The sequence below is a fragment of the Gopherus evgoodei genome, chromosome 2 (genome assembly GCF_007399415.2).
Source record: "Gopherus evgoodei ecotype Sinaloan lineage chromosome 2, rGopEvg1_v1.p, whole genome shotgun sequence".
Taxonomy (NCBI): domain Eukaryota; kingdom Metazoa; phylum Chordata; order Testudines; family Testudinidae; genus Gopherus; species Gopherus evgoodei.
Window position 1 is genome coordinate 109,888,239 of NC_044323.1, and position 24,694 is coordinate 109,912,932.

General features: G+C 41.2%; 1 protein-coding gene across 1 annotated transcript in view; it reads left to right on the forward strand.

Annotated features, from left to right (window-relative positions):
- The first annotated feature begins 24,023 nt into the window (after window positions 1–24,023).
- Window positions 24,024–24,694, forward strand: part of FHOD3 (formin homology 2 domain containing 3) — a 645,976-nt gene continuing 645,305 nt past the window's right edge. The window contains 1 exon segment of the mRNA XM_030551482.1: window positions 24,024–24,279. Coding sequence (XP_030407342.1) covers window positions 24,115–24,279 — 165 coding nt within the window. The 5' untranslated portion in view covers window positions 24,024–24,114.

A 24,694-nucleotide genomic window follows, 5' to 3' on the forward strand; every position in this document is an offset into this window, starting at 1 on the left:
TGTAACCCAATTTCAATACATAAAGAATCAACTATGTGGAGAGAGCGAAGGAAAAGAACTGGTTGGCCCAAAGACAACAGGACTGTCATCCCACTCAGCTCTGGCGTCTGAGATATCAACCATGACTCCTAATAAGGACTGCTCAGTAGGTCGCCAAAATTCAAAACGGCCTCCTGGAGCCCAGGAGAGAGACATCTTTACTGCTCCCACAAGCATAATTATATCCAAATTCCTTTTTTGCCCATGCATGCAGGTATTTGAGATGGGATTTATATCTATATTTATTTACACAAGAGAGATGATGTAAGTTGTCTCTCAGATGATTTATACAGAAACACTGCATATTTGAAATTATCAGCCGTGGATTCGAGGAATCAGTGTGCATCTGTTGTACTTACTTCCTGGATTCTGAATTAACTGTATCAGCTCAGGAAAAAGATCTTGGAGTTATTGTGGACAGCTAAATGGGACCTCTGCTCCATATATATCAGTGGTCCAAAACGCAAACAAAATGTGAGGATGCATAAGGGATAGGATGGAGAATAATACAGAAAGTATTACAATGGCATTCTGTACAAGACATGTATGCCCTCATCTGTGTCCAGTTTTGACAGTCCTTCCATCTCAAAAAAAAAAAAAAAGACAGAAACAGAGGTGGCTCAAATGGGGAGACATGGAAAACCTTCCATGTGAAGAGAAAAAAAATACTGAACATGTTTACATTAGAAAGGATGTGAATAAGAGGGACCTGGTACAAATATTCAAAATAATGAATGTTGTAAAGAGGAGGAATTATAGTGCCAATGTAATTTTCTTATAATGCCATTGTCCAACTTTCATCTTAAGGAGTCAAAGTTAGATAATTCCAAATTGAAAAAAGGAAATATATTTGTTTTACACAATGTTCATTTAGCCTGTGGAACTCATTGCTACAATATATCACTGAGACCAAGAGCTTAGCAGGATTCAAAAAGGGATTTTAAGAAGAGCTAGAGTTATAGAACTGAATATTCAAATATAAACCAGGGTTTGCAAGAGATATGAACATTCTTGCTTTAGGATTTAAGCCAATTTGTAAATAATGGGGATTAATAAGAAATTTTCCTTGAGGACAGGTTGTCCCATTACTGCTTTCAGCAGGTTTCTTTGTACTTTCTTTTGAAGCAAGTGACACAGGCCACTATTAGAGACAATTGATGTTCCATTGATGTGAGTGAATTTCTGTTTTCTTGTGTTTTGACAATAAATCCCCTAGCAGTTTTGCACTGAGAGTATGTATATCTACACTAGTCTTTTATACCTCAACTTAGCTGATAGCCAATTAACTAAAGTTGCTTAACAGGTTTAAAGTGTGGTTTACTTTAGTGTGGTTACTTCAAACATGTTTGTTCTAGACTACAAACATTTATTTTTTACTCCAGTCTGGAACAAACATGTTGTAAGTGTCCACACTAGCTTTTAAAAACATGTTAAGTACTTTGTGTTAATTGGCAGACAATTAACTTAAGGCACAACAGTCTAGTGAAAACAAGCCCTAAAAGTTCACAGAAAGTCATTCAGTCATGACAAGTGTAATTAAAACCAATGTTTAAGCCTCTTTCTTCCACTCCCCTCCATAAATAGTTATCAGTTTGAAAATGTTTATTTTAATTGGCATATTTTCGAGCTCAATTTGCACATGAGTATTATATACAATGCAAAGTGGAAATCCATTATCACATTACAAGGTTTTTATCTCTTCCGCAGTGAAGTTGAAAATACATGTCACTAAGGGAAAGTTCAATATTATTATGGCTTGTTGTTTCAAGGTAATAATGTAATATGAAAGCAAGGTTTATTAATTCAGTAGGTTACTTTTGGTGGAAAATATAAATTAGAGAGAATTTCACATACTTGAATTTCACACCAAAGCTAGCTATCTTCACAAGGAAAGGCTTGTTCATAGTACTTTAAATACAAAATTTGTTATTAATAATTGTAACCATGCCTCTGTGGGTCACAACTGAGGATGCCAAATTCAGGACAAACTGATGGTTATTCTTTCTTATGATATATCAAACCAGCAACAAAAAGTAAACTCCTGTTTCACCGCACTGGCCAACAAGAAGTCATAAAAGCAGTTTCCCAGGGTGTTCTAGTTCTTATATCACCACCAAAAACACTGGATTCAGAGATGAGTGCTTCTTTACAACTAGTCTCATCAAATGAAAGGTTCTTCTGATCCTAAAGGACCAGCCACACACTCAGGTCAATATATAACTTAATCTTACCCAAAAACCATGCTGATGCCAGTTCTCTAGTATCTAAAATCTAAAGGTTTATTCAATGAAAAAGAAAGGTGAGAGTTAAAATTGGTTAAAAAAATTCAAATACATACAGTAATTGCAAAGTTCTTGGTTCAGGCTTGTAGCAGTGATGGAATAAACTGCTGGCTTAAGTCAAGTCTTTGGAATACATCCACAGCCTGGATGGGTCATTCAGTCCTTAGTTCAGAGCTTCAGTTCGTAGCAAAGTCTTTCCAGAGGTAAGAAGCAGGATTGAAGACAAAATGGAGGTGTTTCCAGGGCCTTTTATAGCTTCTGACACGTAAGGAAATTCCATTGTTCTTGCTGTGGAAAATTACAGCAACAAGATGGAGTTTGGAGTCACATGGGCAAGTCACATATCCATGCATTTCATCTAGTCACAGCAGAAATTCCATTAAGTGTACATAGGCTTCTCCCATGGTCCACTGTCAGTTAAATGTTCTTTTGATGGGCCACTCAATTTGAATAGTCTCTCCAAGTTGTGCTAGCTAACTAAATTGTTAGTTCTCCCAGAGCAAACATTTGAAATACAGGTATAGAGCCAATACTCATAACTTCAAATGCAAAAATGATACATGCATACAGATAGCATAATCATAACCAGCAAATCATAACCTTTTCATAGATATCTTACATGTCACATTTTATATGAGATTTGTTGCAAATATATAACAGTGATTCCAACAATGATGTACATGGTCATAATTTAATCAGATAACGTCACATTAACATTGCAGAGTCAGGGATGGTGGCATGCCCCTGCAATCCTAGCTACTTGGGAGGCTGAGATTAGCAGATCGCTCAGGGGTTCTGGGCTGCGGTGAGGTGTCTGGTACCATTGACAGCTTGGCCAGTGGGTGACTGAAAGACTGCCTAGAACAACACAAATGACGAGTTGTGATCAGCGCTCCCTCTGTGAGGGCTGATGGACCAATCAATCAAGGTGACAATATTGCAGAATTTCTTGTCTAAGGGACATACCAGGAAATAAGTGCCACATTCCCAGTGTTTTTTAGCCTACTCCTTTCCTTTGTGCAATTTGGCCCCTATTTCTATTACTGTTTGAACAGAGAAAGTCAAAAGGTAACTGTAGTTAAAACATTTTTAGATGTGTTACTTTACTTTCATTTTACTTAAACATCCTGTTGTTAGCTCTGTAACGATGGAAACTTTCTGCACAAAGCAGTGTGAAGCACAAGCCTTTGGCTTACAACAAAAAGATTTTAAAGAAAGTTTAAACAGGACTGGGCTAAATTTCTTCTGAAAATATCATTTAGGTGGAGAATACAGGAAAACGTTATTAATTCTCACATCACTAATATGCACATAACAGAAAATATGTAAACTAAAACTGGCAATCTCTTTCCATTTCCCGGGAACATTTGCATAGCCCAGAACCACAGTGAGGTCTCATATTAGCAAGACTTTTACAAAATATACTTTAATGTGCATCCTAGGATGTTATGAAATATTCTGAAATAATTGGCATTAAATTGCAAATGTCAAAATAAAAGAATAAGTGCAATTTGCCAACCATTGTCCATACTTCTTGTGTTTGTTGACTTTAGTTAATAATTCACACAACTGGTCACTTACTTTGGAATACTAGAGAAGTTTTACTGCATAGAATGTCATTCAAAAAAGCATGGGTTACATTGTTTAATCCACTAATCCTTGAGCCTCAGACTCTACTGCTGAGGTTACAACTTCAGATCTGATTCTGCTTTCAACTAACTGCTGGTGTTGATACAAAGTAAGATATTTTTGAATCATCATATGATTTGCCATATCAAATCAGACAATTGGTCCATCCTACTTATCATGTTGCCTCTATAAATGGCCAATACGCAGTGTTTCAGACAAAGATAAAAAGCCCTGTAATGACTTGCACCTTAAATTGTACAGTTCTATATATATTGCCTCTAAATAACTTTTGGATAAAAATTTCTATGTTTAAAACTAAATATTTTAATTTTTATATTTTATTTCTGTTTTTTTTAATGACGAGATCTTCAGAGTCAATTTTTGGTCGAAGAATCAAACTGTGTTCTTTCCATCTGATGTATTATTGCCAGGCCAAAATAGAGACTGACTGATGCCCATTCAACCCCCTGGTTTCCAAATTATGCCCTCAGAGTTACCTGTGCCATCTCATTCACTGCAGTAGGTTTCATAGATGTAATTAAATGGAATTGAACAAAAAAATTCTGCTGATATGTAAGATAAACTAGAATTCACAGTTCACTCAGCCTTAGTTGCACTGGCTCTGCAGGCTAACTGGAGTAAATTGAAATAAAAATTTTTGTCCTCACTAAAATTAGCAGAAATGTCTCTAAGGCAGGGATTGATTTGTGGCTTGTTCAGGGTAAGCCCATGGTGGGACACGAGACACTTTGTTTACCTGAGTATCCACAGATACGGCTGCTCTCAGCTCTAAGGACATAAGAACGGGCATACTGGGTCAGACCAGTGGTCCATCTACCTCAGTAACCTGTCTTCCAACAGTGGCTGTTGCCAGATGCTTCTGAGGGAATGAACAGAGCAGGCTAATTTATTGAGTGATTCATCCCTTCATCTAATCCCCATTTCTGGCAGTCAGAGGTTTAGGGACACCCAGACCACAGGGTTGCATTCCTGACCATCTTGGATAATAGCCATCGATGGACCCATCCTCCATTATATTTTTTTAACCGTTTTACTTTTGGCCTTCACAACATCCCCTGGCAATGAGTTCAACAGGTTGAGTGTGCATTGGTTGCTTACAAACAGAGAAGAATTGCTAGGGGAAATAGAAGTGGGGGGCAACGTAGGCAGCAGTGACCATGAGATGGTTGAATTCAGTATCCTCACAAAAGGAAGAAAGGAGAGTAGCAAAATACAGACTCTGGACTTCAGAAAAGCAGACTTAGACTGCCTTAGGAAAATGATGGACAGGATATGCTAATAGGAGGGGGCAAGAAGTCCAGTGTGTATTTTAAAGAAGCCTTATTGAGGGCACAGGAACAAACCATCCTGAAGTGCAGAAAGAATAGCAAATATAGCAGGAGACCAGCTTGGCTTAACAGTGAAATCTTTGGTGAGCTTAAACTCCAAAAGGAAGCCTACAGAAGTGGAAATTTGGACAGATGACTAGAGCATGCAGGGGTGTAATCAGGAAGGCCAAGGCACAATTGGAGTTGCAGCTAGCAAGGGATGTGAAGGGTTTCTACAGGTATGTTAGCAACAAGAAGAAGGTCAGGGGGTCAAGTGTGGGACCCTTACTGAATAGGGGAGGCAACATAGAGACAGATGATGTGGAAAAAGCTGAAGTACTCAATGTTTTTTTTGCCTCAGTCTTCACAGACAAGGTCAGCTCCCAGACTGCTGCACCGGGCAACACAGTATGGGGAGTAGGTGAGCAGCCCTCAGTGGTGAAAGAACAGGTTAAGGATTATTTAGAAAGTCCATGGGTCCAGATCTAATGTACCCAAGGGTTCTGAGGGAGTTGGCTGATGTGATTGCAGAGCCATTGGACATTATCTTTGAAAATTCGTGGTGATCAGGGGGCAGAGGGTCCCAGACATTTGGAAAAAGGCAAATAGAGTGACCATATTTAAAAAAGAGAAGAACGAGAACCCAGGGAACTACAAACCGGTCAGTCTCACTTCAGTCCCCAGCAAAATCATGGAGCAGGTCCTCAAGGAATCAATTTTGAAACACTTGGAAGAGAGGAAGGTGATCAGGAACTGTCATCATGGATTCACCAAAGGCAAGTCATGCCTGACCAACCTGATTGCCTTCTATGGTGAGATAACTGGCTCTGTGGATATGGGGAAAGCGGTGGATGTGATATATCTTGACTTTAGCGAAGCTTTTGATACGGTCTCCCACAGTATTCTTGCCAGCAAGTTTAAAAAGTATGGATTGGATGAATGGACTATAAGGTGGATAGAAAGCTGGATAGATTGTCGGGCTCAATGCGTAGTGATCAACAGCTCGATGTCTAGTTGTCAGCTGGTATCAAACGGAGTGCCCCAGGGGTCGGTCCTGGGGCCAGTTTTGTTCAACATCTTTATCAATGATCCAGATGATGGAATTAATTGCACCCTCAGCAAGTTTGCAGATGACACTAAACAGGGAGTAGAGATAGATATGCTGGAGAGTAGGGATATGGTCCAGAGTGACCTAGACAAATTGGAGGATTGTGCCAAAAGAAATCTGGTGAGATTCAGCAAGGGCAAGTGCAGAGGAAGGAAGAATCCCACGCACTGCTACAGGCTGGGGACCGACTGGCTAAGCAACAGTTCTGCAGAAAAGAACATAGGAATTACAGTGGACGAGAAGCTGGATATGAGTCAGAAGTGTGCCATTGTTGCCAAGAAGGCCATTTGCATATTGGTATTAGTAGAAGCATTGCCAGCAGATTGAGGGAAGTGATTATTCCCTTCTATTCGGCACTGATGAGGCCACACGTGGAGCATTGCATCCAGTTTTGGTCCCCCCATGGCAGAAGGGATATGGACAAATTGGAGAGAGTCCAGCGGAGGGCAATGAAAATGATTAGGGGGCTGGGATACATGACTTATGAGGAGAGGCTGAGGGAACTGGGCTTATTTAATCTGCAGAAGAGAAGAGTGAGGAGGGATTTGATAGCAGCCTTCAACTACCCAAAAGGGAGTTCCAAAGAGGATGGAGCTCGGCTGTTCTCAGTGGTGGCAGATGACAGAATAAGAAGCAATGGTCTCAAACTGTAGTGGGGGAGATCTAGGTTGAATATTAAGAAATACTATTTCACCAGAAGGGTGGTGAAGCACTGGAATGGGTTACCTAGGGAGGTGGTGGAATCTCTATCCTTAGAGGTTTTTGAGGCCTGTCTTGACAAAGCCCTGGCTGGATGATTTAGTTGGTGTTGGTCCTGCTTTGAGCAGGGGTTGGACTAGATGACCTCCTGAGGTCTCTTGCAACCCTAATATTCTATGATTCTGAGATTCTATAAGTCTTCTTTTTGTTTGTTTTAAATACTAATTTCATCAGGTGTCCCCTGGTTCTTGTTTTATGTGAAGCAGTAAATATCACTTACTTTCTCCACAACAATCATGATTTTATAGACCTCTATCATATCCCCCTTAGTCATCTCTTTTTCACACTAAAAAGTCCCAATCTTTTTAATCTCACCTCATATGGAAGCTGCTCCATACCGCTAATCACTCATGTTGCCCTTCTCTGTATCTTTTCCAATTCAATTTGGGTTTTTGGGGTTTTTGGGTTTTTTTTTTTAGATGGGGTGACCAGAACTGCAAGCAATATTCAAACTGAGGACGAGGACATACCATGGAGTTATATAGTGGCATTATGATATTTACTGTCTTATTATCTATCCCTTTCCTAACAGTTCCTAACATTCTGTTAGCTTTTTTTGACTGTCTTTGTGCATTGAGTGAATGTTTTCAGAAACTATCCACAGTGACTCCAAGATCACTTTCTTGAGTGGCAACAGCCAATTTAGACCCCTCATTGTGTATGTTTAGCTGGGATTATGTTTTCCAATGTGAATTACTTTGTATTTCTCAACATTATATTTCATCTGCAATTTTGTTGCCCAGTCACCCAGTTTTGTGAGATTCCTGTGGAACTCTTTGCAGTGTGCTTTGGACTTAACTATCTTGAGTAATTATCTGTCATCTGCAAACTTTACTATTTACTCCTTTTTCTACATCATTTATGAACATGTTCATCTATGTGTCCTGCCATGAGTGCAGAGGACTGGACTAGATGACCTCTTGAAGTTCCTTCCAATCCTACAATTCTATGATTCTAGGTTGAATAGCACTGGTATCAGTACAGACACCTCAGGGATAACATTATATTACCTCTCTCCATTCTGAAAACTAACTATTTATTCTTACTCTTTGTTTCCTATCTTTTAGCCAGTTACCGATCCATGAGAGGACCTTCCTTCTTATCCCAGGACTCCTTACTTTGTTTAAAAGCCTTTTGGTGCGGGACCTTCTCAAAGTCTTCCCAAAAGTCTAAGTACACTGTATTAACTGGATCACACTTGTCCACATGTTTGTTGACTCTCTCAAAGAATTTTAATAGGTTGGTGAAGCATGGTTTCCCTTTACAAAAGCCGTTTTGACTCTTTCACCACAAATCACATTCATCAACCATGTGTCTGATAAGTCTGTTCTTTACTGTAGTTTCAATCAGTTTGTCTGTTACTGAAGTTTGTAATTGCCAGGATCTCCTCTGGAGCCGTTTTGAAAAAATCAGCATTACATTATCTATCCTCCAGTCATGTGGTATAGAGGCTGATTTAAGCAATAGGTTACACACCATACTTAGTAATTCTTCAATTTCATATTTGAGTTCCTTCAGAAATCTTTGGTGAATACCATGTGGTGTTGGTGATTTCTTACTGTTTGTCAATATGTTCCAAAACCTTCTCTATTGAGGAGATCCCCAGATTTGTCACCTAAAAAGAATGGCTCAGGTGTGAGAAACTTCCTCACATCCTCTGCAAAGAATTCATTTAGCTTCTCAGCAGCAGCCTTGTTTTCCTTGAGTGCTTGTTTAGCACCATGATTGTTCAGTGCCCCAATAATTGTTTGGCAGGCTTCCTGCTTCTGATATAGTTAAACAAAATTGCTAGTAATTTTTGTGATCTTTTGCTAGTTGCACTTTTCACTGGGCTTGCCAGAGTTTATGCTCCTTTCTATTTTCCTCAGTAGGATTTGACTTTCAGTTTTTAAAGGTTGCCTTTTTTGCCCGTAACCTCCTCTTTTACTGTATGGTATAGCCATAGTGGCAATTTTTTTGGTCATCTTACTTTTTTATTTTTTATTTTTTTTATACATTTAATTGGAGCCTCTATGATGGTGTTTTTTTTACATTTCCATGCAGCTTGTAGACATTTCACTCTTGTGACTGTTCTTTTTAATTTCCATTTAACTAGCTTCATCTTTTTGTATAACTCCCCTTTTTGAAATTAAGTGCTACGGTGGTGGGCTTCTTTCATATTCTCCTGCCCTCTGCTCCCCTCAATGATGTTAAATTTGTAGGAAAAATCTTAGCCGCTATATACAATTGTGTTGGCTGTGAGGAAAGATTATCAGAATTTCAGCTTACATTGCAAGGATTTAACATCAACGGAGGCAGCATTTGATACCAAGGCAAGATCCCACTATGTGATATATTTGGGTAAAGGGATTTTTAACACCATTCAACATCTTTAAAAACCAGAGGGGGGAAATGATTGTTATATCTCTGCTCCTTCAAATTCTTCTAGAGTGGGGAATATGCAATCAACAATAACATCACTAATACATCAGAAACTGTCAGGTTGCTCAAACATCATTATATAGGGTTTGTACAAACCAAATGGGAACATCTGGAACACTAACATCATTGGCTTCAGGACTCATCACCCCATTGACCCCTAATTTCTTAACCTAACAAAAAAGAAGCAGCCTTCTACTTCACACTTCGATAGCTATTTAGTTTATATTCTGGTTTACCACCAGTAATCCTGTAATAGGTCAGTGCAGTTTTTAATGGTGTAATGAAATTTAAGCATTAGCTACATTGTGCTTGGGTCTTGCATGGTAAGGGAAGAAACAAGGGGTCTTCTGCCCTTTACACAAGGCTCAGGCCCAATCACAGTGATAAATATTGCTCCTTCCAGTATATCTGCATGATATCTAAACAGCCACCAAAGGAAGCAAGGAGGAGCATAGGTGCTGGAACTAGGGATGCTTCCGCACCCACCCCCTGGCTTGAAGTAGCAATAACAACTCAAATACATGATTTATGCCTTCTGCACCCCCACTATAAAAATTGTTCCTGCACTAATGGGGAGGCTGGTCATAATCCATCTCACCTCATTCCTTGCACCAGACACCACTGTTGACCGTACCAGTAGGAGGTTTACCTTTAATTTGAGTCTCTATTATGGTGTTTTTAAAAAGTTTCCATGCATCTTGCAGACATTTCACTCTTGTGACAGGCCCTTTTAACTTCCACTTACCTATCTTCCTCACTTTTGTGTAGTTCCCTTTTGAGGTTAAATGCTACTGTGATGCGCCTCTTTGGTATTCCCCTTACCTTCATCCTTGACGTGGGGCTTTGTGGCTGCTAGATCTGCATACCCATGGACCCTATGACCACTCCTCCACCCTTTCTGCAAACTTATTCCTAAACTTTCCTGGGCTACCTGAAGATGGTGTGTAGCCTAACTCCATGATGCACAGGAATATAGAATCCTATATGTTGTCTCCACCAATCTGAGTGCATGTTACATTGGGGTTCCTGAAGCCTGAATTGCATCCTTTCCCTAAAATGTTAAAACTGATCCAGAAAAGTGGATCATATTACCATATTAGAAATGATAGACAGGACTGGTAGCACTACCTTTTAGTAAAGTTGCCTAGCACTTCTCTGCCTCTGGTGGAATTATTTTGGATGATTTCATCCAAAATGTTTCAGCTGTTTCTGAGAATGAAACTAGGGCACAATATGTTGTTGGCCCATGTTAAAAAATTCTGGTGCCCTCTTTTGAAAAAAAACAACAGATCTATTGATTTCATACCTTGGATCCAGGACTTAAAATCTGAGGGAGGTAGTCTGTGTATCAGGGTTGTGCCTTTTGCCATTATCATGAAATGCTGCCTAAATTTAGCCAACATAGACACTTCAGTTTACAGACATCCATAGCTGCTAAAAATCTGTGATGATTCTGTCCTCATGGAGCACATTCTATCCTCTCAAAGCTCATAGTGCTAACCAGACTGTATGTGCGTCATCCTCACAGAGCAACTGAGCATGCTCCATCTTAAAGCTATGGGTGCTCTGAAACATTTTCCCTGTAATGGCTGCTCTAGGTCAGGGTAGAGATGAGAACTGGATCTGTCTCTCTTGTGCATTCAGTGACCTCTGGCTAGTGCCCAGATGGAGGAAGAAGCCATCTGATATGAATGCAGAAGTGCATAGGCGCCGACTCTGTGGGGGCTCCGGGGCTGGAGCTCCCATGGGGAAAAATTAGTGGGTGCTCTGCACCCACTGGCAGCCAAACTGCTCTCACCCCAGCCCCACCTTCTCTTCCCCCTCCCCCTCACCCCTGCATCCCTGCTCCTCTGCCTACCTCACAGCGCTTCCTGCCTGGCCACTGCCAAACAGCTGTTTGGCGGCATGCTGGGAGGGAGGGGAAGGAGTGAGAACATGGCACGCTCAGGGGAGGAGGCTGGAAAGAGGCGGGGTGGAGATTAGCAGAAGGAGTTGGAATAGGAGCAGGGAGGGGGTGGAGTTGGGGGGAGGATTTTGGGGAAGGAGTTAGAAAGGGGGTGGAGTAGAGTGGGAGGGGACAGGGCAGGGCCAGGGCCGCCTGGAAGGGGTGGAGTGGGGGCAGGGCCGGGGGCAGAGGGGGATTGAGCACCCAGGGGAAAGTGGAGAAGTTAGCACCTATGCAAAGGGGATAAAAAAAATCAGAACTGGGGAAGAAAAAGGAGTTGGGATAAGGAGTCTGGGGAAACAGGGACTGGAGACAGAGAAAGAAATTGTGGCTAGGAGTTGGAGTGGGAGACTGGTTGGACATGGGGTGATGGGGAAACTGACAGTAGGAGCCACTGAGAGAAACAGGTATGGGGGTGACTGGAGCCATTTGGCTTGTGGGGGACACTGAAATCAGATAAGGAGCTGGAGAGAGGGGCACAACTGGGGCTGGCGGGACAAGGAGACCTCTGGGAATGGGATAAGGAGTCTGATGAGTGGGAACTGGTACTGGGTGGGAGAATGGGGATGGGCCAAGGAGCCTAGGGTGGGGAAGAGACAGGACTTGGACAGGGACAGTTTGGAGGGAATGGGGCAGAAGAGGTCAAGGTTGGGAGAAACGTTTAGAAGAGTCTGTACCTATTAGAGCCTGGAATGAAATCCAATATTCCTGAGTCTAACTATTCCTCTACTGTCAGCAAATATCTGTAAAACCCACTGGCAAAGTGTGTATCTCATCCCCCTCTAGTGCTGTTTTTTTTCAGTTTGCTTTTTTAAAAAGCTTAAGAAATGACACCAAAATAAACTATGTTAAAAGAAAATTAGAAATGTTGCCCCTTGTGAGTATGAATTATGATACAATTCCAAAGTATGTGATCACATGATATTTTTCCACAGGGCTCTTCCTCATTTGGTGCACAGCACAGAACACCTATGGGGATGAATTAGGGTTGTGTAGTTAAGGAGTCTCTTGTCTATTGAACCTCTGCCTCATTTGTTGCAAAACTTGGAAGGTGCATAGTGAATGAGGCAGGAAGAGAAAGAGTGGTCTTCTCAGTTAAGTATCAGAGGGTAGCCGTGTTAGTCTGGATCTGTAAAAGCAGCAAAGAATCCTGTGGCACCTTAAAGACTAACAGACGTTTTAGAGCATGAGCTTTCGTGGGTGAATACCCACTTCCTCAGATGCACTTCTCAGTTAAGACAGTTGAATGCTACCCTAGGTAATTGTTCTGCTCTACTCAGCTGAGATCTCAGCTGGAGTATTCTGTTCAGTTTAGGGTGCCATACTTTAAGAAAGATGTGGACAAACTGGAGAGAATCCAGGAAAGAGCAACAACAATGATAAAACATTTAGAAAACCTGACCTATGAACAGGGCCGGCTCCAGGCCACAGCATGCCAAGCGCGTGCTTGGAGTGGCATGCCGCGGGGGGTGCACTGCCGGTTGCTGGGAGGGTGGCAGGTGGCTCCGGTGGACCTGCCGCAGGCGTTTCTGCGGACGGTTCGCTGGTCCCGTGGCTCCAGTGGACTCCCGCAGACACGCCTGCGGCAGCTCCACCAGAGCTGCGGGACCATCAGACCCTCCACAGGAATGCCTGCGGGAGGTCCACTGGAGCTGCGGGGCCGGCGAGCGGCAGAGCGCCCGCCGCGGCGTGCCACCGTGCTTGGGGCAGCGAAATTGCTAGAGCTGGCCCCGCCTATGAAGAAAGGATTTTTTAAAAAAAAGGCACATTTAGTCTTGAGAAAAGAAGATTGGGGCTAGGGGTGTTGAATAACAGTCTTCAAAGAGGACCGTGATCAATTGTTTTCCCTCTCCACTGAAGATAGGACAAGAAGCTGTGGTCTTAATTTACAGCAATGGAGATTTAAGGTACATATCAGGACAATCTTTCTAACCATAAGGATAATCAAGTACTGGAATTGGTTATTGAGGGAGGTAGTAGAAACTATTGATGACAGGGATTCCAAGAACAGTTTGGACCTGTCAGGGATGGTCTAGCTATACTTGGTCCTCCCTCAGCAAGAGGGATGGACTAGATGACCTCTCAAGGTTCCTTCCAGCCCCACATTTCTATTATTCTGTGATTATTCTTGGTCTTGTGGCAGCCAAATTTCACTTACACTCATAGTTGGGAAAGTCTTTTACTTTATTTGCCCGTGCACTGCTGTCACCACCTCTTGGTGTGCTCTCTCGTGACTGACCCTCCTTAGTTTACTCTCACTCAGGTCAGTTCTTAGATCCTCACCTTCACTTAAGACTTTTTGGGCCTTTGGACCTTTGCTTTTTGGGCTTGCTGTCTCTTTCAGTCTCCTGTTTTCTTGGAGGCAGCCTAGTGTAGGGCTGTCACCCTTGCTATTTCATGACTTTCTGCCTCCCTTTCCTTTTCTGTGTTCTCTCCTTTATAGCAGGCCATTTTTCTCTATAGTTTGCAACTGTGGGTGCCTGCCTCCATGATAGGCCTCTCTGGCAACTGTGTGGGGTTGTGGTCAAGCTGCTTGTTTGTAATCAGGAGAAACTCTCCTCCCCCTGCTGTCTATGTTTAGTATGGGGTTTGTAGACCCCATTACAACTCCACATTAACTAGACCATTAAATCATTGTCCTCACTTTACTAAATGAGATTTAAGTTATCTTTTTAATAAAGAATGGATTGTTGTTTTTAGCTATATTAATGTTAAGTAAATAAAACACGGCAGTTTAAGTTGCTTTTGTCCTCCTATAACTAAATTGGCTTCAAGTCAAAAAATTTAATTTGGCATGCAGTTTGTTTTTAATTTGTCCAATTAATTTGTATGAATAAGATAGAGATAAAAAGTTAAAAGAAATGGCCATTTCACATACTTTTACTGTAACTTCATGAGGATTTTTATTAGGCTGACCTTGCATTCTAGATATGGATTGATATAATATACTGGAAAAACTAATATTCCTATGGAGCTATTCCAATTGCTCAGATATCTAATAGCTGTTTTTAAAAAAACTGCTTAAATACATATTTAAGTGGAGTCCGGGTGGTATTTTGGTTAAAGAATATGCTTCTAAGTAACTTTCCATCAAATATTTTTTAATAAAAAAGAGGAAATTAAAGACAAAAAACTGTTATTTTAACATTCAGGTTTCAACAATAATGAAATTCAAAGTCAGGTTGACACACCATCCTAACTCACGCAATAATGCATTTTTATAAAAATCCACAATGAGATGAGTTAAGAAGAACATATCAGTCTTACATGGAAACTCTTAAATCATTTTTCATTCCTTAAGAACTTGGTAGCTTGAAACAGAGAACTGGATTTTTTTTTTGATCATGTGCAAAGTTTGCTATTTTGAGGCTGCTCATGAGTTGGTATTGATTCTATTGCAGGTTCTTAAAAATATTACCACATCTCTTTCATGAGAGCCTTAAATGGCCTTATTATGACTTGGACAGGAGATAGAATGTGACACCTTTATGTTTATTTCTGGAATGCCTGGTGTGCTGTTTCCTATTTGTGTTTCCTGATGTAATAAGGGGGTTGCCTAATGTTGTGTTCCATAGTTGCCTTTCTTTACAAGAAACACACTATTTTTCAGTGTCTGGAAATTCAATTGGGATGTGCTACATTTAGATCCCTAACTCTTCATCTCAAAAATCACAATGGTTGGACTTTCTGATGATGGGGTAGGGAGACACACAGTACAGCACTCCTCTCTTAATTTCATTTCCTAATAGTAGGAACAGTCTGAGTGATACTACCATTTAAGCCTTGTAAAAAGGTTTGGCTTCCATGACCTGTTTAAAAATGCCCCCAGGATACCAAAACATCTCTGTATGCTTTATGTAATATGTATATCTTTAATTTTATTCCCTTATTAAATGGAATTACATGGGTGTGGTGTGTGATGATTATTCACATAACCAGGGGCCCAATCTTGCAAAATCTAACAGTGGCCATAAATTAAAAATAAATATATAACAAGTTTTCACAAAATGCAAGACTAACAGAACACAAATTAAAAAACTCAGTTTAAATGATGATTAAACAATGACAAAAAATGTGAAAGTGATGTGAGTTTTCACTATACTCCATGACAGAAATACACAATGTAAATAAGAATAGAAATAGGAATAAGTAAACTGAATTCTTAACATTCTCTTACATTTTATAATCTATCAGGTAAAGAAGTATATTTGTTTACATCATATGAACTGTAAGTTGACAGTGTCCCTTTGAAGTGATAGTTATGTAGTTTAGTTCTCAAAGTTAGAATCAGTTTAATTAAAAATTACTATTTTTTTACTAATTATGACAGAAATTTTTTATGACTTTTAAAATAATTAAAATCAAAACAATTTTTGTTTGCTTGTAAATATTACTCATTGCAGCATCAGAATCAGAAAGTGAGACAGAATAGAGATGGAAATGAAACTAATTAGTCTCTTTTCATTATTAAAGCTGAGTGAAATGCAAGAAGTGAACAAAAACACTTTTAGAATTTTTTCAGTTTTGATAATCTCTGAGTCAGATACTCCATCCCTAAGCATGTCTTGAAATTGAGTAAATATAAACTAATAATTAAAATTTGGCCTCAGAATCATGGAAGAAATGGAGAAGAACCTATGTGGCATGGTCCTTCTGCCCCTGAGCTGATAGAAGTCCCTAGTAAACAGTAATAGTGTTCTGTTTGTGAGGAAAACAGACCCTCCAGGTGAAAATGCTCCTATGGTCTGGATGTCATGCTCACTTATTAAAACCACATAGTTTCTGGTGGAAAACCCCACACAATCTAATACTGTTTCTTTCAGCATTACATTACAATGCTTGACTTGTACCCGCACAAAGTATAGAAGGATGTGTCATCTGCAGCCATAGTCCACAGCAAAAAGTGTGGCAAGTCCAGTGATGTTGTTAGAGGGGCGCATGGGCCATGACACAGTTTGGAAGGGCAGACAATTCCCAAGACACTGGGGTACTCCATGCTCCAAGAAGTTTTTAGCCATATGTTGTTTAGCTTTCTTGGTGCTGCTTCTGGGCCATTGATCCCTATCTCACATATAAGGCTTTTCATTAGTAGATCTCAGAGTGCTTCACAATCATTAAGGTATTTATTGTCACAACTGTCTGAGGTCAGGCAGTGCTATTATTCCCATTTTACAGATGGGGAACTGAGTTACAGAGAGGCTATGTGACTTGCCCAAAGTCACACAGGAAGCCTGTGGTGGTGGTCTCATGATAATCATATCAGCCCATGAAGTTTGAAAATAAATTCAGCAACTCATATGGGTTCCTTTGTAAGCACTTGATACAAAGTGTCCAAGCTGAAAAGCTTCACATGTGCAGGCAACTGTAAAAGCCTGTTCCTGACATCTTGCAGAGTGGATACATCTTGGGCCCATTGTTAATGATTTCTATTTCTGCAATGTGCCCTGTCCATAAATCTCACAGCAGTGGATGTTATTTACCAAGATGCTTTGATAGCAATCAGAGGATCTTTTCTCTTTTGACTTTTTATTTCAGCTATTATTTCCCTTGATAGGGTGACAATCTTCTCAGTTGTTGTTATTCCAACCTGAGTTTCTGATCTTCCAGTTTTGGTTAGGCCATCAGTTACTTCATTCCCGTATACACCATTGTGTGATAGAATCCTTTGAAAAGTCAATTTATTGCCTCATTTTCCAATCCTCTAAGCCTCTTTATGAATTGTATTGTTGATAGTGTTCTGCTTCTGAGAATCACTGCCTGCAAGTCAACAAACACATCTGCCTCTATTTCTGCTCTGTTTATTTCTTGCAGTGCAATGAGGATAGCTTTCAGTTTCACTTGATATATCCTGACTTAGTTCTTTTTAGGGCTGTTGAATAATCGCAGTTAACTCATGTGATTAATTCAAAAAAATTAATCACCATGAAAAAATTATTCGTGATTAATCGCAGTTTTAATTGCATTATTAAACAATAGAATACCAATTGAAATGTATTAAATATTTTTGGATGTTTTTCTACATTTTCAAATATATTGATTTCAATTACAACATAGTATACAAAGTGTACACTGCTCATTTTATATTATTATTTTTATTAAAATATTTTCACTGTAAAAATGATAAACTAAAGAAATAGTATTTTTCAATTCACCTCATACAAGTCCTGTAGTGCAATTTCTTTACTGTGAAAGTGCAACTTACAAATGTAGATTTTGTTTGTTACATAACTGCCCTCAAAAACAGAACAACACAAAACTTAAAGCCTACAAGTCCACTCAGTCCTTCTTGTTCAGCCAACTGCGAAGACAAAAACGTTTGTTTACATTTACAGGAGATAATGCTGCCCACTTCTTATTTACAATGTCACCAGAAAGTGAGAACAGCCATTTGCATGGGACTTTTCTAGCCGGCATTGCAAGGTATTTACATGCCAGATATGCTAAACATTCAGATGCCTCTTCATGCTTTGGCCACCATTCCAGAGGGCACGCTTCCATGCTGATGACGCTTGTTAAAAAAATAATGTGTTAATTAAATTTGTGACTGAACTCAGAATTGTGTGTCTCTGGCTCTGTTTTACCTACATTCTGCCACATATTTCATGTTACAGTAGTCTCGGATAATGACTCATTACATGTTCGTTTTAAGAACACTTTCATAGCAGATTTGAAAAAACACAAAATACCAATGTGAGATTTCTAAGGATAGATACAGCACTCGACCCAAGGTTTAAGAATCTGAAGTGCCTTCCAAAATTTCAGAGGGACAAGGTATGGACTATGCTTTCAGAAGTCATAAAAAAGCAACAGTCTGATGCGGAAACTACAGAACCCGAACCACCAAAAAAGAAAATCAACCTTCTGGTGGCATCTGACTCATATGATGAAAATCAACATGCATTGGTCTGCAGTGCTTTGGATTGTTATCAAACAGAACCCATCAGCATGGGATGCATGTCCTCTGGAATGATGGTTAAAGCATGAAGGAACATATGAATCTGGCATGTAAATATCTTGTGATGTCAGCTAAAACAGTGCCAAGCAAACTCCTGTTCTTACTTTCAGGTGACATTGTGAACAGGAAGCAGGCAGCATTATCTCCTGCAAATGTAAACAAACTTGTTTGTCTGAGCAATTGACTGAACAAGAAATAGGACTGAGTAGACTTGTAGGCTCTAAAGTTTTACATTGTTTTATTTTTGAATGCAGTTATATTTTTTTACATAAATCTGCATTTGTAAGTTCAATTTTCAGGATAAAGAGATTGCACTACAGTACCTATACTAGGTGAATTGAAAAATACTATATCTTTTATTTTTTAAAGTGAAAATATTTGTAATAAAAATAAACAAAAAGTGAGCACGGTACCCTTTGTATTTTGTGTTGTAATTTAAAGCAACATATTTGAAAATGTAGAAACATCCAAAAATATTTAAATAAATGGTATTCTATTATTGTTTAACAATGCATTAATCATATGATTAATCACAATTAATTTTTTTAATTACTTGACAGCCCTAGTGCTTTTTCTTGTACTCCCTCCATTAGGCCACTGGATGAAGACACCACAACCACCATTCCTCAAGGTTTTGTCTGATGAACCTCAGTGTACATATGAATCTGTTTGCCTTGTGACTGATACTGTTGGATGATCATTTCTACAGTTTTCCTTAGTGTAGCCAAGTCCATGTGTTCCTTCAAACAGGGGTTCCAAAAAGGAGAGGCATTTACTAAAGCAAACAGGTTCTTGTGGAGGAATTACTATGCATACAAACATCTTCATGCACTCTACCTTCCCAGCATCATCCAGTGCTTCCGTTTCTTCAGTAGCCTTTACACACCTTTCAGAACAAGATAATCTTTTCAGCTTTGATTTGGTTTTCCAGTTTCTGAACAGATCTGAGCAGTGATGACATTCAGGTAGGGAACAAAGACAATTTCCATACCAAATTAACTATTCTTTTCTACAATTCTCAAGAGGTCAAACATCAGACTCCCATTCACAAATTGATATTGGGGTGGATCCTATAGCTCTAATTATTGTGTGAACTGCAAAAGACTGCACAATGTTGATCTTAGCAACATTACTGGGAGCAGTATGTGACCAGACAGGCAAGGCATATTCAAATATTGGACATACTATTGAGCTGTATGTTTTTTTCAGTGTCCTAACACATGAATCTCAATTGGTACCAGCAATACGTTGTAGAAGATTTAATCTCTTCTTTGCTTTGGCTGCTATATTTCTGGTGTACTGGGTTCCTCTGAATGAGAATGCTTTCTCTATCAAATGTCAGTCTGGGACTCTAGTTGGACCTCCTACAATTTGTGGTAAGGAAGGTGGATTTTATTTTTGATGGATTCAGCTAGAATTTATGTTTCTTTCCCCACTTAGCTACAATTTCCAAGTCCTCATACCATTCATTCTCCAGTCTATCTGTTTCATAACCCATGATATGAAGCACAGTATAGTCTGCATATATATATATATATATATATATATATATATATATATATATATATATATATATATAGTATAGTCTGCATATATATATACACACAAATGATCTCAAATGGTCTGACAGTCCAGAGGATTACAGCAGGGAAAGAAGAGGACTGAAAACTGAACGTGGAGAACTCCCACCCTAAGAAGTCTTGTCTTTGAAAAAGAACCATTTAATCTTACTGTTATTTTCCTAAACTGTAAGAAATCTCTTATCCAAAGGTACATTTGACCAGAGATTCCCATCTTACTGAGTTTTACTAAGAGCTTATCATGTCAAACTCCATCAAATGTTGCACTGAGATCCAAAAAGACTCCTGTTGATGACTTTTGTTGGAATCTTTCAATAATAGGCTGACAGAAGGTCACCCATGGGTCTGTAATTGAATGCAAGTGCCTATATGCCATTTGGGTAGGTTCTATTTTCCCTTCTTGTAAAAGAAACCGTGAAAGCCTTGATTGTACAATTCCTTCCATTATCTTGAAAAGGTGGTGTTTAAAGTTAGAGGCTGATAGATTCCCTGAGAAGAGGGTCTTGCCAGTCTTAAGAACATAAACTGCTAACTTCCACTGATTAGGTACCTTCCCTTTTATACACAGTTCATTATGTCCAACAACCTGGCTTTAGCCTTCTTCCCAAAGTGCTTTATCATATGACCATAGATGAGGTCCAGCCCAGGGGACCTACTGCATTCAAGATTTTCTACTGCATTTTCTAACACATGTGAGAAAGAGCTTTCTAAAGCTAAGACAGCAAGATCTGTGTGTATGTTTTAAAATTATCTTTGTCTTTCTTCTTAAATACTCCATCTTGCGTGTTTTGCAACAGACCTATCCTCATCATTATACATGAGCCTATTAATTTTTTGGCATAATATTCCACCAAAATATTCACAGACTCTTTATCATCTAATGCCTTTGCACCTCCACTTTTCAGGATATTGATGTATTTTAAATTGCAAGCCTTGGGCTGTCTGTTCTCAATTCACTTAATTATCACTCATAAATCTTTTTTATCTATGAGGATCCAGCCTTTCACAAGTCTCTTCCCAATACCTTACCTCTTTTGAGACTTTGTTCTGTTTTTTGTATGGCCTCCTTCATCTATAAAGTTCTGTTCAACATCCAGTTGAACTCAATACCCTTCCTTAATAAGATTTTTTATGCCAGTATAATTTCACTGTGAAACCCGTTTCTTCCTCCTTCTTTTTGAGATGATCTTTTTTGCGGATGTGCAGCAGATTCAAAAATTTCTTCCTCAAGGTTACATTTCATAGGTGATTGAGAAATATTATTCTCAAGTGTGTCTGTGAAATAGGATAAGTCAACCTTATGAAAGTTCCATCTCTTAACCAGGAGCTCACTGTTTTCCTGTTCCAACGAGTACCGATCGATGATCACTTCCAACATCCTGAAAAACATTCCATGCACAGCTCATGGACATGCTGCTTCTCAACAGAGCTACATCTAATGTTAATTGTGTGTCATATGATCTTGACATATAAATCACAGTGCCATTATTCAAGACAACTAGATCATTGTGAGCAATAAAGTCTTCTAGCAAAGTTCAAGTCAAATCAATTGTTTTGTTCTCCAAAACTTCACTTTTGGTATTGAAATCTCCACAGATAATTGTTTGGCTACAGTTTCCAATGCTTTCACAAGATTTTCTTTATCAGCTAGACCAGTGTTTCTCAAACTGGGGTTGCCGCTTGTATAGGGAAAGCCCCTGGTGGGCCGGGCCGGTTTGTTTACCTGTCCTGTCCGCAGGTCCAGCCAATCACGGCTCTCACTGGCCGTGGTTCGCTGCTGCAGGCCAATGGAAGTGGTGCAGGCCGAGGGACGATCAGGCAGCTGCTTTGAGCAGCTCCCATTGGCTTGCAGCGGCAAACCGTGGCCAGTGGGAGCCGCGATTGGCCAGACCTGCAGACGGGGCAGATAAACAAAGTGGCCCAGCCTGCCAGGAGCTTTCCTTACACAAGTGGTGACACCAGTTTGAGAAACACTGAGCTAGAGACTGTCATCAGGATGATAGCAAGTATCAGAAGGGTAGCCATGTTAGTATGTATCCACAAAAACAACGAGGAGTCTGGTTGCATCTTAAAGACTAACAGATTTATTTGGGCATACGCTTTTGTGGGTAAAAAACCCACTTCTTCAGATGCAAGATGTGGGCTTTTTACCCACAAAAGCTTACACCCAAATAAATCTTAGTCTTCAAGATGCCATCAGACTCCTCGTTGTTTTTGTGGATACAGATGAATACGGCTACCCTTCTGATACTTGCTATCATCCTGATGACAGTCTGGCTGATAAAGAAAATCTTGTGATAACATTGGAAACTGTAGTCAAACAATTATCTGTGGAGATTTCAATACCAAAAGTGAAGTTTTGGAGAACAAAACAATTGATTTGACTGGAACTTTGCTAGAAGACTTATTCCTATGCTCATGCCCTAATGAATGGCCCATCCTTCTCCCCTTGAATAAAGAGCACAGAGCATTTTTGCCCTCATTCTGCAATCCGAGTGGCTGATCCCATACAAATCTGGGGTCCTTCTATACTCTGACCATGGAAATTTTCTTTTCTGTGGATATTTTCTGGAGGAGGAAAATATAGGCCTATGGTATTAGGGAAAAAAGCAAAGAAATATATGAGTGAGCTCTTTTATTTTTTCTGTTTGGAAAAAAAATAGCATTGATTCATTAGTTTGGGGGAAGAAACCCCAAACACACACATGAAAACCAAACAATTACATGGGCTTTACATAAACAAGAAAGAAAGCCCACCAAACTTTGATCCTTTGTATTACTTTCTGTTTGGATCAAATCTCTGCCTTTATTTTAAATTCCCTTTGAATTTAACAAATATTACACTAAAGATTTTACCAGGAAGCACAGGCTATTTCAGGTAACAGAATGCAGCTATATGCAACTGTGAGTGTTTAGAATTTGTTTCCCAACAGATGGCTCCTCTGTGGCACTGGCACCAACCACCACACCAAACAGAGCCATGGGTGGTGGTACTGTGCCTGGGGCCCGGATTGCCTTGCTCCCAATTTTATAGATAGGTGATTCCAGGGCCCGGATGCCAGGGAGAATGTAAGGGTCTGCCTGGAGATTTGCCTGTGGTGAAGTGCTCTCTGTCTCTTTCCTCTGAAGGATGTGGGGTTCCCCAGGTAGGAGTCTCTCTCTTCCCCTCCCCCCCCAAATTTTCCCATCCCTGGAGGTTGAAGGTTGTTGGACATGACTCTGGGTGGTGGACTCTCTTTATGTCTCCCAGTCTAGGAGTATTTTTTGGAGGGGGGGAGATGGAATGTCTCTCTCTCCTCTGGCAGATGCGAGGCGCAGGGGTGTTGGTCCCCAGGCCAGGATCTTCTCTCCCTACCTCCTCTCCGGAAGATTTTTGCAGGCAGTCTCCCCCTCCCCCCCGACCCCAGTTCCCGCGCGGGCGGGACTCAGTTCCTGGCTGACTGGGTGTCCCCGTCCCCCGCTCCACTGTCCCGGGCTGGGGAATGTGGCCTCCGGGTGTCGCTCCTCCCTGTGCCCGCTGGGGGGCGCCTGCTACCTTGCGGCTCCGGCTGCGCTTGGCTGAGGACTAATCCAGCGCGGGTTTCCCACAGGCAGCGGCCCCGGCCGGGTGCAGCGGGCTCCGGCTGACTGAGCATGGGGGAGCAGCTGCCGCCGCTGCTCTCCGGCTGCCCTTGCACCGCGCCCGCCGGCCGCTTCGCCCCGGGGCTCTGCCCTGTCTCAGCCTGAAGGGCGCTCGCTCCGTGTGGACCCGGGCGGGGAGGGGGCGATGATCCCGGCGTGCTAGCGGCTCTGAAGCAGTCGGGCTCCGCTGCGTGCATCTTGCGGCGGGCGGCGGCGGCTCCCCCCGCCCTCGCTTTGCAGCTCAGCCTGGCCCCGTGGAGCAGAGCCTGATCTCTCCCAACCTGCCGCCGCGGGCGGGTCGCAGCCCTGCTGCTGGGCTTCAACTTTTATTTCTTGTTCGGGGGGGGGCAACTTTTATTTCTTGTTCGGGGGGGGAGGGGGCGCCTCCTGCCCAGCCACCCACACCCCGTGCTTTGCCGCTGCCGCCGTGTTTTGCATGGATGCACCATGGCCACGCTGGTTTGCAGGGTGCAGTTCTTAGATGACACCGACCCCTTCAATAGTACCAACTTCCCCGAGCCCACCCGGCCCCCTCTCTACACCTTCAGGGAGGACATCGCGCTCGTCACCCAGCTGGCCGGGGTGCACCGCCTGCTCAGAGCCCCGCATAAGGTACAAGGGTGGGTGTGGGGGCGGTGTTAGGAACCATCCCTACTCTGTTGGGGTGGGGGATACAAAGAAACCTACCCCTGTGTTGGGGGGGGAGGGGGAGACTTAGAAACTATCCCTGCACTGCAATGGGGGGAGGGAGATTTAGCTACTCAGTGTTGGAGAGGGAAAGAGGCATTTGAAAGTATCCCTCAGTTGTTGCGGGGGTGGGAGTTAACTCACTCCCTTGGTGGGGAAGTAGGGAACTGGGACTAGAGGTGATCAGTAGCACAGATCCTCACACCAGCTGTAGATGTGATCAGAGGCATGGTCAGTGCTGCTGCTGTCACAGTTACTAGTGGTGGAACATGTGCTGATTTCAGTGATGTTACACATTAGGCAGAAGTAGGGGGCTATTCTGCGTTTTTGTGTGGCTGAA